Source organism: Alexandromys fortis, unplaced genomic scaffold (assembly GCF_014885135.2).
Source record: "Alexandromys fortis isolate MF-2015 unplaced genomic scaffold, M_Fortis_MF-2015_v1.1 scaffold_222, whole genome shotgun sequence".
Classification (NCBI taxonomy): Eukaryota; Metazoa; Chordata; class Mammalia; order Rodentia; family Cricetidae; genus Alexandromys; species Alexandromys fortis.
The window spans coordinates 1,360,531-1,372,379 of record NW_026068108.1 but is presented as its reverse complement, the minus strand read 5'-3'; the positions used below and the strand labels follow the sequence as shown (position 1 = coordinate 1,372,379).

Genomic DNA, 11,849 nt, shown 5'->3' with positions numbered 1-11,849 from the left:
TGTGTGCCGTGTGTGCTGTCCTCTGTGTGCTGTCCTCTGTGTGCCGTGTGTGCTGTCCTCTGTGTGCCGTGTGTGCTGTCCTCTGTGTGCTGTGTGTGCTGTCCTCTGTGTGCCGTGTGTGCTGTCCTCTGTGTGCTGTCCTCTGTGTGCCGTGTGTGCTGTCCTCTGTGTGCTGTCCTCTGTGTGCCCTGCTGCACCCTCCACAGGGAAGTCCCTCTGGAGTTGTTTTGAAAGGATAAATCTGGGCTGGGCTATAGTTCACTGGTAGAAAGGTGTAAAGCCTTGGGTTCCAATCCCCCAGCGAGAAAACAGAAGGACAGGCCTGACATGGAAATGTGCCCCTCTATCCTAACTCCTCAGAAAGCTGAGGTAGGAGACTTGTTTGCATCCAGGAGATCGAGACCAGCCTTGGTAACATAGGAGACCCACCTCCTAACTAAAGAAAGGATTAGGATTCAGTTCTTTGGATACCCTAGCCATGATCCAAATGCCCAGATGTCTTGTGTGGCCGTTGGCTACCAATCGCACAGCTGTAGGACCTCTCTGCTATTGCACAAATCCTATTGGACATTGGTGTTTTTGACCCAAACCCTACTCATCATCCTTCACCAGTTTTCATTTTAACTACTCATTTAGCGGGGGGCTGGAGAGATGGCTCAGTGGTTAAGAGCATTGCCTGCTCTTCCAAAGGTCCTGAGTTCAATTCCCAGCAACCACATGGTGGCTCACAACCATCTGTAGTGGGGTCTGGTGCCCTCTTCTGGCCTGCAGGCATACACACAGACAGAATATTGTATACATACATACATACATAAATAAATAAATAAATAAATAAATAAATAAATAAATAAATAAATAAATAAAACAAAACTACACATTTAGCTAGGCTTGAAGGCATACTGCTGTAAACTCAGCATTTGGGAGGTGGAGGCCAGTATCAACTATCCCGTCAACTTTCAAAGGCAGGCTGAGCTATGAGACCCTGTCTCATAAAACAAATACACAGTAAGTACATTAATTTTTTCCATGTTGGAAATTAACCATAAGTCTCTGTATGCTGAGAAAGCTTTTTACTGCTGAGCCACGCCTCAGCCTCTCACCATAAATCCTCTGATATGTCAATTTGAGACTTCTTCCCCAGATACAGCTTCTAAAATCAGTCTGGTGTATTTCCTCTCTGAACAGTGTTCTCCACTTTTCTTTCCATTTAACAATGTCTTGGAGATATTCCTACGAGAATACGAGAATATGTGTGTATCTCTGGTTGAGGTGAACTCAGAAGCACAGCATTTGCTTAGCATAAACAAGGTTCTGAATTTGACCTTCAGAACTGCAAAGAAAATGTTTAATTAGAAAAATATATTTGGTGGGGGGAGGGGGGAAAAGGGAGGCGGGGAGGAGGCAGAAATTTTTAATAAAAAATAAATAAAATTAAAAAAGAAAAGAAAAATATATTTGGGGGCTGGAGAGATGGCTCAGCAGTTAAGAGCACTGACTGCTCTTCCAGAGGACCCAGGTTCAATTCCCAGCACCCACATGGCAGCTCACAACTGTCTGAAGATCCAGTTCCAGGGGATCTGACACCTTCACACCAATGCACATAAAATAAAGTTAAATAAGCCTTAAGAAATATTTTAAAAAAAGAAATATATATTTTCAGGCAGTGGTGGTGATTGCCTTTAATCCCAGCCCTCGGGAGGCAGAGGCGGGCGATCTCTGTGAGTTCAAGGCCAGCCTGGTCTATGAGAGCTAGTTCCAGGACAGGCTCCAAAGCTACAAAGAAACCCTGTCTCGAAAAACCAAAAAAAGAAAAAGAAGGCTATTGATTCATCATTTTGAGTGAGGTAATCCAGACACAGACAATTATCACACGTACTCACTCATAAGTGGTTTTTAAACATAAAGCAAAGAAAACCAGCTCACAAATCACAATCACAGAGAATTTAGACAACAATGAGGACCCTAAGAGAGACTTACATAGATCTATTCTACATGGGAAGTAGAAAAAGACAAGATCTGAGTAAATTGGAAGCATGGGGACCTTGGGAGAGGGTTGGAGGGAAGGGGAGAGGCAGGGAGGGGAGGAGAGAAAAATGTAGAGCTCAATAAAAATCAACAATAAAAAAGAATTCTGCATTGAAAAAAAGAAAAGCAAAATATGTTTTCTATACCGGGCGGTGGCGGTGTACTCCTTTAATTTCAGGAATTAGAAGACAGAGGCAGGCAGATCTCTGTGAGTTTCAGCACAGCCAGGGCTACACAGAGAAACCCTCTCTCGAAAAAAAAAAAAAAACCTGAAATAAAGCAAGAAGTATATTTTCTTTGCTCTGGAACTGTTACAGAATAATCTGTAGCTTTAGTTATTCAGCAGTTTCCTTCCCGGTGGACATTTGTATCTCATATTCTTGGATTCTGAATAGTACTATCTGCAAACAGCCTGACACTTCTGTCTGTATTTGTACACAGTTGTCTATGGTAGATACCAGGAGGTAGAGTTGCTAGGCCAGAGAGTCATACACCAGGAACTGTGGGACTTGGCACATCCTCCTGTGTCCACCGAGAATGCCTCTCTACACGAGTCATCAAGTCCAACCAAGTGTCATGCCTTTCCTGTCTCTGTTTTCTCACGGGACCTTTTATCCACATCTCATCATTGTTGTATATGTAAGGCTCAGCCTTATTTCTCGACATATCCCCAAATCTAGTATAGGGCTTAGCATAAAGCAAAAATCCACAAGTTTCCTTGACTGAACAAACAAACAAACAAATGAAGGCACAGTGGTTAGGACATTCCAGAAGTCTGTGAGTTCCCTAAAAGCTGGCTGCTGACCAACTTGCCACCTGATACTCTAACCCAAGGTGTTCCTCACTAGGTTTTTATTTTTGGACCTCTGGGCCTGGGCGTCTTGTCTTGAACTGTTCAGACTGAGTGACACTGTGTGCAATGTAGTTAAGGGCTCTGGCCATAGGACGTAGGAATCTGAGCCCCAGTCTGTCTCCCTTCACCTACAGCCCAATATGTTCTGTGCTCTGTCCCCTCCCAGGACCTTAGGGACAACTAAGATCAGCTCCGACATTTCTGCTTTCCAGTTCCAGATCTGAACCCAAGGGAAGCCAGATGTTTTCACTGCACATCCACTTCTCCCTGTGGTCTGAACAGCCTTGTTTCCTGAGTCTCTATGTCCTGACTTCTGTACCTCCCAGAGCCTGGCTGTACATCCCAGAGCCTTGTTTCCTGAGTCTCTATGTCCTGACTTCTGTACATCCCAGAGCCTTGTTTCCTGAGTCTCTATGTCCTGACTTCTGTATATCCCAGAGCCTGGCTGCCAGCATTATTTTTAATGAGGTTTTTTAGTAGGCTGTTTCTGTAATTAATTTCATTCTTGCATTTTCACACTTTCTGTCTGGATGCCTAAACGCCCCTAGGCACTAGGTGGGATGCTAACTGATTCCAAATAATACAAAACACGATGGCTGCGATTAGACATTTCCCAAGCTCCTCTCTTTTGCAGCTGTTTTACAATAGCTAATTAGATGGGCACACAGCCCAGTGGAAGGTCAGTCAGCCGGGTTACCCATAAGGTTTTATAGAGGCAGAAATAGATAAGGAGACAAGATTTGTCCAAGCCCTTGAGAGAGTGAGTGTGTTAAAATTGGCTTCAGAAACCTCATCCTCAGGTGTCTGAATCTACTACTCGAGATTTGCTACAATGCCGCCAGAGTCCTGAGGCCAAAGGTGATATAAAGGGAGACAGTCTCTCGCTCCCAAGCCAGCCTCCAGCTGCTGGTGTTGCTTCTCCTCAGCAGCCTCTCCCCACCACCCTTTCCCATTTTGTGAGTGGACTCCACTGAGCAAGGAGCGCACTAATGATTCCTTCCGCATTTAGAAATAACACGAATTTGCTATTTTTAAAGTTGTCTTTTAAAACTCCGCGCGCACGTACTCACACTTCTAAGGGAATGAAGGGGGCTGGGTTGGAAATGTACGTGCAGGAGAGAGAATGCTAGGCCTGTGGCTTCCAGAGTGCGCGCGGTCCCCTAGGGGCAGTCCTCTGCCCTCTCCAACCTCGAGGACCAGAGTACCAGAGGTCTGGGACCCCGCGCTCCCTCCTGCCTCTTGGGCTCAGGGCACCGCTGCTGGGTCACCAGGCTCGGAAGAGAGCAGGAGGGGCGAGGAAGCCAAGCAGGTGGCGATTAGGTCAGCCTCAGAACATTTCTTGGACCACTCTAGTGGATATAAATAACAGACCCACAGGCTCTGAAATCCCGAGAGGCTAAGGGTGGGGGAGTGAAGAAGGAGGGATCTATTTAGGGTGGGGTGGCATCGTGACGATTCGGAAAAAGTCTACATTGGACAAGGGAGGTGAAGAGACCAAGGGATTTAAGGATATGAATCGAGGTACAAAATCTGGGACTATGAAGATGGGGTGGGGAGGATTCATTTTTTTTCCTCACCCCCACCGCGTTTGTCCCAGGTTCCTGAATGCACGCTAGAGTGGTCAGCAGAGCTATGCTAGGTAGGCATGGCTTTACAGTCTGCTTCTCTGCTTCTGTCAGACTAAAGATCGTGGGCAAACCGCTGAAGGTCTTTCTAAGCCTCATTTTCTGACTTCAGAAGAATCCTAATGTTTACAAGAAGGGGTGGTTGTGAGCCTCCCCGGAGCTAACCTTTAAGAAAGGTACTCTTAGCTGAGAATATAATGCAGCAATGTCCCCTATCCCACCCCAGTGATGTGGATGCAGGCTCCGGTTCGCTCCCACCGGCTTCTCAGGCTCTGCAAGGACCGAAGAGCCGCAAAACTGAAGTATAGCTCTCTGCTAGCCTCACTCGCAGCGCCACCTTCGACAGTTGGCTCCTGTTCTGCATGGGGGAGCAGAGCCTATGCCCCCCCACCAGCCACCCGGCGCCCGGATGCCTGCAGTCCCCGCAGCGGGGATGCTGTTGGTGGGGTTGGATAGGCGGCAGCGCGGAGAGGGCGGGCCCGGGGGGCCGGGCTTCCCGGGGGAGGGCCCGGCGCGCTCCAGGAGGCGGTGGCCCAAACCCAGGAGTGGTTAGACTCCGGACCGAGCGTGGCCGGATCCCCCACCCACCCACCGAGGGGCCCTGAGAGGACGCGGTGAGTGCCTTGGAGGGGACGCCGGGGGACGCGGCGGCAGTGCCGTGGCTCTAGCTCGCTCTTTGGTCCTCCGACTCCTGAAGTTGGCAATGGGACGGACTCCCGCGTTGGAGACCCCGGCCATTGGTTGCCACTGAGCGCAAGGCCATCTCATCTACGCCAAAGAGGCGATTCTTCAGGCCAGCTGGGAGTAATGGGGCGTCCAGGCTGGAGAAGCAAACCATCTCCTGGAGCTCTTAGAGGGTCCCAAACTGCTCTCCTCGCTCTCGTTCTGAAGCCCTAGAAGGGGCTTCTGTAGAAAGCCCGGATTCCCCACCCGCTTCGCGACACCATCTGTAGTCCACCGCCCGGCGTGGCTAGCCCTGGCAGGCAGCGCCCCTTCCCCTCCGCAGTTACCAGCTGGTCCCACCTCCCCACCGAGACCAAGTTCAACAAGTTTGTCCAAGAAGTCCTAGAGCGTCCATGTCTAGGCCTGGCTATGCCTGTCTGTGTGGCTGGCTCCACCAGCTCGGAGTTGTTCAACCACCGTGCCTTCTGGGATCGGGAGGTGGTTTGTCGAGTGGCGCTGTATGTAAGGGTGGAGGCCAAAGACCGGCAGTCCCTGGGTTCCGAGATTTGGTGTGGAGGCTCAAGGTTAGGAGTGCGTCATTAGCGAGCAGGCACCTCAGCTGGTAGGTCGGGTTTCCAAAAATGCCCCTTTGTTATGCCCCTCCCTGGCTCTGCCTCCTCCCTCTTTCTCTGCGCCACCCCTCCCCCAACCCTCCAAAAGGCCGTGCCAGTCTCTTGATTCCACGCGCCCCTCTCTGGATCAGCAGCTACCCCTTTCTGCGCCTTCTAACCTAAGTCTACCGATTGACTGGGAGAGGCTGCTGACGAAGCCCTTGGGCGCAGCCTGTGTGACTCAGGACGCAGGACTGAGCAGGGAAGGGTGGCTTTGCTCTCTCCCAGACCCATGTCCCCAGCTCCTGAAAATGTGGGGGCTAGCTTATGTGTAGAAGAGGAGTAGGGCCGAAGCCTTTGGAGCTCAGGTGGAGGGAGCGTGCACTCTCCTGAAGCCCAGCACTCTCAGCTCAGCATCTGAGAAGAGACCCTGCCTATGGCCCAGAAGCCTCCTCTGCCTGGATAGGTGGAGGTCCTGGGCTGGGAAGATTTTAACTACCTGTTCTTGCTCTCTGAGCTCTTGCTGTGGTAGAGTGTGTTTACTCGGATTTGAGTCTCTGCTAATGTCAGGAGGCGCAAGGTGCCAATCCTCCTCAACAGGGACCAAGGTGCCAGGTCCACCCCCATAGCTAGATGAAGCTGGGGTGCCGGGCCTGGCTGTGCCTGGGGATCCAGTCTGTTTGCTCTGTGAGGTCTGAAAGAGCTGTGCCAGCCCTACACACACAGCCTGCTCTGTTCTGGGGCCAGGGAGAGGGAATGGGTGGGGGGCAGGTCTCCTGGGAGCCTGGGCAGGGAGGCTGGAATAGGCAGGAGCCCCAGGCCTGGATGGTTCTCTAGGACAGCTCCAAAGGCCCAATGACTTATAGCTACTGTTCTTTCTTTCCCCATCTTGCTGGCAAGCCATTCTGGACAAGTGGGGTTGACTCAAGAGGAAATAAGGTGAAGAGCTAGTTAGGGTGGTGGGGAGTTGCTCTGGGTCCTGGGAGCTTCAATGCCTCTATGCTAATGGGTCTTCAGGGAGAGGCCTGTCCCCTCCTGCCAGCAGCAGAAGGAAGTCAGTTAGGCCAGCCTCTTTCAGGGTTGCCATAGCCAGCAGGCTTTCTGGTCTTCAGATGGGACATCTTTCCACTTTCCTTTTTGGTGCTGGTGATGGAACCTCTGACCTCGGAGCATATTCTACCCCTGAGCTGTGCCTACAGTTCCTTGTTGCCACTGATTCTAGTGCCTGGGTTAACACAAATTGAAACTGCAGAAGTCTGTCAGTGACTGTGGACAGTCCCGTCACAACCTATGGGACGCACAGTGGGACCAGGATCCCAGCAGTTCTGAGAGCCTCGCGGATGGAGGAGTGGGGAAGATGGCCTCTTTACCAGTTTAGAGAGAGCACTGTGACAGAGTTCTGCTTTGCTGCAATCTCATACACTCGTCCTCTTGACCCACTGTCCCTTAGGCCTTAGGCCATCTCAGAGAAGAAAGCAATTTCCTTCTATAGACTAAGAGGCAGTTGGTACTAGGGAGAAGTCAGGAGGCTGCTTGTTGCTGTGTCATCTAGCCCCTGAGGGAGAGAGCCTTTGGGACAAAAATTCATCTTGCCGTCCTCCACAGTTCTTCTTACTGGCTGTGCACGAAGCCCCACCCTAGGCCTTCTGAGGGAAGAATGGAGTTGTTTGTTGTCTCAAGACCCTTTGAGGCTTCCCTGAATGTTGTGTGGTGGTGGCAGGGGGCAAGTGAGTGTCCCCTTCTGACTGACGGATCTTTTAAGTGTTTCTGGTTTGTTGCCTAGTCTGAGTTTTACATCAGCCATAGCATGGGTGCTGACCAGGTACAGGGCTTCCCATCTTAATTAGGGTGCACCGAGGCTCCCTCAAGACAGTACAACACAGTTTTCCAGAACCTTCCTGGTCGTGGCAGGGCCCAAGTCTCCTGGCGCTCTTTCCACTCTGCACAGTTGCAGGGGCCATGAGTTGGGCACCTATCAGCTGGACTGGTTTGGTCATGGGGTTGCCTTGTTGTTCAAGGGGCCTTAATTAGGCAGGAGTCCTCGTTTACGGTAGGAGTGTGGGACTTTCTGCCCACCACCTACCCCTGTCTGTCACCTAATCCCCTGCTGGATCATGTGACCCGCCTGGCATTCTCAGCCTGGAATCTGGTACTTCTGACAGCAGTTGCTATATTGGAAGGAGCTGGGCACCGCCCTGGACACTGGAGGCTCTTTTCTGTGCTCTTGTTAACTGCAAGGCAGAGTCGTAGTGGCAGCTTGGAGACTTGGACACGGGTCCTTGAAGTGATCTGGAGACCCCAAGTATGTAGACGATGGACTGAGGAGGGTAAACCTAGAGCGAGCAGGGAACTTAGGAGCTGCCATCATTGCCCCTATCCTGCCTCCTTTTGAGGACTTCTCTTGCTCTGATGGTTCCTTTGGTGGTGGGAATGGCAGTGGGACAAAGCTTTTGACTATTAGAAGGTCTTTTCCTAGTCCCCAAACTGCAGGCCTCACTTTTCTGCTTCCTAACTTGGCCTCTACAGCACCACATCTGCCTCCATTCTGTGCTGCAGGGACGCCATGGCTCCAGAAGAGGATGCTGGAGGGGAGGCCTTAGGGGGCAGTTTCTGGGAGGTAAGTAGCTAGAGACTGGCGAAAACTGTCCCTTTCTCTCTGGCTCTGCCACCTATGGGGGAGGGGCCTGTCAGCCCAGCTGGAGAGGCAGCTTCTCCCTGATAAAGCCCTCCCTCCTATGTGCCACAGGCTGGCAACTACCGACGGACGGTGCAGCGGGTTGAGGATGGGCACAGGCTGTGTGGGGACCTGGTTAACTGCTTCCAAGAACGTGCCCGCATTGAGAAGGCCTATGCCCAGCAGCTGTCTGACTGGGCCCGCAAGTGGAGGGGAGCTGTCGAGAAGGGTGAGCCAGCATGCAGGCCTAGCAGACTGTAAGGGTGGTACCCTCAGGACAGCTTCTGTTTCTTGATGTTTGTGGGTGCTAGGGATGGAATGAAAGACCTCAAGCATACATGGCAAGAGGGATCCATGTTTCTGCTCCGTCCCCTGTTTTCTAGAGCAGAAGTGAAGATCAGAGAAGGGACTTGCCTGAAGCCACACAGCTAGAAGGAGTTAACTGTGGAGTGTAGGTCTTCCGGCTGGGTAGGAAGGTCCCAGGCACAGAGTTTGTACAGTAGATTTGGGTTTATCTTGGCTAAATAATAGATGTGATGCTTTGGACAACTTAATCTGACTTCTCTAGGCTTTAGGGTTTTTTTGTTTTGTTTTTGCCTGTTCAAGATGGCAGTAGTAGCACTGTCCCCACGGTGGTACTGGAGGCAAGAATTCATGAGATCGCTCACATCAGGGTACAGAGTAGGCACTCCTAATGCAGCACCTTATACTGCTGCTGTTCAGCTTTGCACCCCCACTCCTACCATGCCTCTGTCTGGCACTCAGAGTAGGACACTTTAGGGGTTGGTTATATTTGATAGCACCCCATCTGGCCCAAGCTCATCCCTCTGCAGGCCCACAATATGGCACTCTGGAGAAGGCCTGGCACGCCTTCTTTACTGCGGCTGAGCGGCTGAGCGAGCTACACTTGGAAGTGAGGGAGAAGTTGCACGGTCCAGACAGCGAGTGTGTGAGGACCTGGCAGCGAGGGGCTTTTCACCGGCCAGTGCTGGGTGGCTTTCGGGAAAGCCGGGCTGCCGAGGATGGTTTCCGTAAAGCCCAGAAGCCCTGGCTAAAGAGGCTGAAGGAGGTGAGGCTGGGAGCAGTGAATATTGGAGGCAGGAGCCTTCCAGGGCTGCACGGGACCAGGGTGTGGCATCTAGAATCCAGAGCTTTTCTCATGCATGTTAGGTTGAAGCTTCCAAGAAGAGCTACTACACAGCACGCAAGGATGAGAAGACAGCCCAGACCCGGGAGAGCCACGCGAAAGCAGACAGCTCCATGTCCCAGGAACAGCTTCGAAAGTTGCAGGAACGAGTTGGACGCTGCACCAAGGAGGCAGAGAAGGTACAGGCCCCTGGCAAAGCTTCCTGGGTGTCTGCCTTTCCAGACTCTAGGCTCTTCCTGCTCTAATCCCTGATGCTGCTCTTGCTTGTCATGGTTATTTAAAACAGGAACCTGGGCTGGGTCTTAGGGTATACCCTTTGATACAAGCCCTCAGGAAGCAGAGGCAGGTGCATTTCTGTAAGTTTGAGGCCAGCCTGGTCCACATAAAGACTAGCTCAGTTTACATGTAGTTTTAGGTCAACCAAAGCTACTGTCGTGAGGCCCTGTCTCAACAAACAAACCAACATAAAGGAGGAACTTGGGGTTGGGAGTTGGCTTGGTTGGAAAAGTGGTTGCTGGGCTCAAGGCAGCTGACGTGGGTGAAGGGGAGGTGACAGAAGGGTGTGTATGTTGGGAATGGATGGGGCAGGTGGATCCTGGGACCTCAGTGGCCACAGTCTCACGGCTGGGAGGGCTGAGAAAGGCACACTATGTTGACATGTGGCCTACACACACATGTATATGCACAGAGGTGATGTCTTACCCAGGAGAGGAATGCTGGGGTTTCAGGCAGCTGAGCCTTAGTTACCTGGGGCCAGTTCTCATATTGCACACTCTGTCCCCTGCCCTGAGTGCCCTTCCCTCGAGCATCCCTTCACCTCTGAGAGGTGTCATGTCTGTAACAACTCCTTCAAGCCTACTTTGATTTCTCTCACCTTATCATGTAGGTTGACCCTGTCCTTTGCTCCAACCAGATTCTTATAGGCGTTTGACTTGAATGTCACTTCCCTGTTAGGCTGCCTCTGTCAGTCCCTGAGGGTAGGAAATGAGTTTCCGGACTGCCTACCCCACCCCCGGTCCCAGCTCCAAGGCTAGCTGGTGGCTGTGCTCTGTGACTGCTGGTGCAGTCCTGAGTAGAAGGCAGTCTGTCCTCATTGCCTCCCTTCTCTCTCACCCAGATGAAAACCCAATATGAGCAGACACTGGCGGAACTAAATCGCTATACCCCACGCTACATGGAGGACATGGAGCAGGCCTTTGAGAGCTGCCAGGCTGCGGAACGCCAGCGGCTTCTCTTCTTCAAGGACATGTTGTTCACCTTTCATCAGCACCTTGACCTCTCCAGCAGTGACAAGTACGGCCTGCACCCTGGAGGGAGGCTTCCCTTCAACTCCTATGGGTTCTAGCTGGGCTGAATGGAATTCTAGGAGCTCGGGCTCCTCTCTGATTGAGTGCCTCGTAGGTTCCATGAGCTCCACCGAGACCTGCAGCAGGGCATTGAGGCTGTTAGCGATGAGGAAGATCTCCGCTGGTGGCGCAGCACACATGGACCTGGCATGGCCATGAACTGGCCACAGTTTGAGGCAGGTGTTACAGGCTGGATGGGGCTTGGAGGTGGGCTGGGCTCAGTGCAGGCCCCGAGAAGATGACAGGGTTTTGGGGTAAGTAAGTAAAGGTGGTCCAGATGGCTCTGTTGCCACCATGGTTACAGTTCAGCCTGACTCTAGAAACTCTCTCCACAGGAGTGGTCCTTAGACACACAGAGAGCAATCAGCCGGAAGGAGAAGGGTGGCCGGACCCCTGATGAGGTTACCCTGACCAGCATTGTACCTACAAGAGATGGCACTGTACCCCCACCCCAGTCCCCAGCATGCCCAGCATCTCCAGGGTAAGAGCTGGGAAGGAAACAGCTCTACCCCTTGCTGGTTCCCCTCCCTTCACAGCAGTACCCGAGGGCCCTCTCACAGAGGTTTAGGTTTCTCAAGTTCCTTATGTTTTGGCTGTATTTGGCTCGTGCACAGAATGGTACCTACATTTGCAGTCATGGTGACCAAAGTGTGACTTTTCATTTAGCTCCTCCCCATCTGCATTCCTCCAAGTGTCAAAACCTTTGCCTTGAGCTGAGTATGGTCGCTTTTGTCCAGAGTTGCCCCTTTGTGTCTCCCTCTCTAGCAGTGGGCAGGATGAGGACTGGTCAGATGAAGAGAGCCCCCGGAAGGCTGCCACTGGGGTGAGGGTGCGGGCGCTTTATGACTATGCCGGCCAGGAAGCCGATGAGCTGAGCTTCCAAGCAGGTATGCTGGGCACGGGGG

At 51.9% G+C, this 11,849-nt stretch overlaps 1 protein-coding gene across 4 annotated transcripts in view; it reads left to right on the top strand.

The window, feature by feature from the left end:
- Positions 1-4,985: 4,985 nt before the first annotated feature.
- The window catches only part of Pacsin3 (protein kinase C and casein kinase substrate in neurons 3), a 7,738-nt gene continuing 874 nt past the window's right edge, over positions 4,986-11,849 (top strand). Inside the window, exons 1-9 of one of the 4 annotated variants that reach the window (XM_050124334.1) lie at positions 4,986-5,117; positions 8,304-8,394; positions 8,524-8,680; positions 9,285-9,520; positions 9,622-9,777; positions 10,716-10,891; positions 11,000-11,120; positions 11,280-11,425; positions 11,710-11,831. In XM_050124334.1, coding sequence (XP_049980291.1) covers positions 8,341-8,394; positions 8,524-8,680; positions 9,285-9,520; positions 9,622-9,777; positions 10,716-10,891; positions 11,000-11,120; positions 11,280-11,425; positions 11,710-11,831 — 1,168 coding nt within the window. In that variant the 5' untranslated portion in view covers positions 4,986-5,117; positions 8,304-8,340. Of the gene's footprint in view, positions 5,118-5,143; positions 5,789-8,303; positions 8,395-8,523; positions 8,681-9,284; positions 9,521-9,621; positions 9,778-10,715; positions 10,892-10,999; positions 11,121-11,279; positions 11,426-11,709; positions 11,832-11,849 lie in introns of those variants that run through there. The other 3 variants (XM_050124335.1, XM_050124331.1, XM_050124330.1) reach the window with 3 other exon arrangements.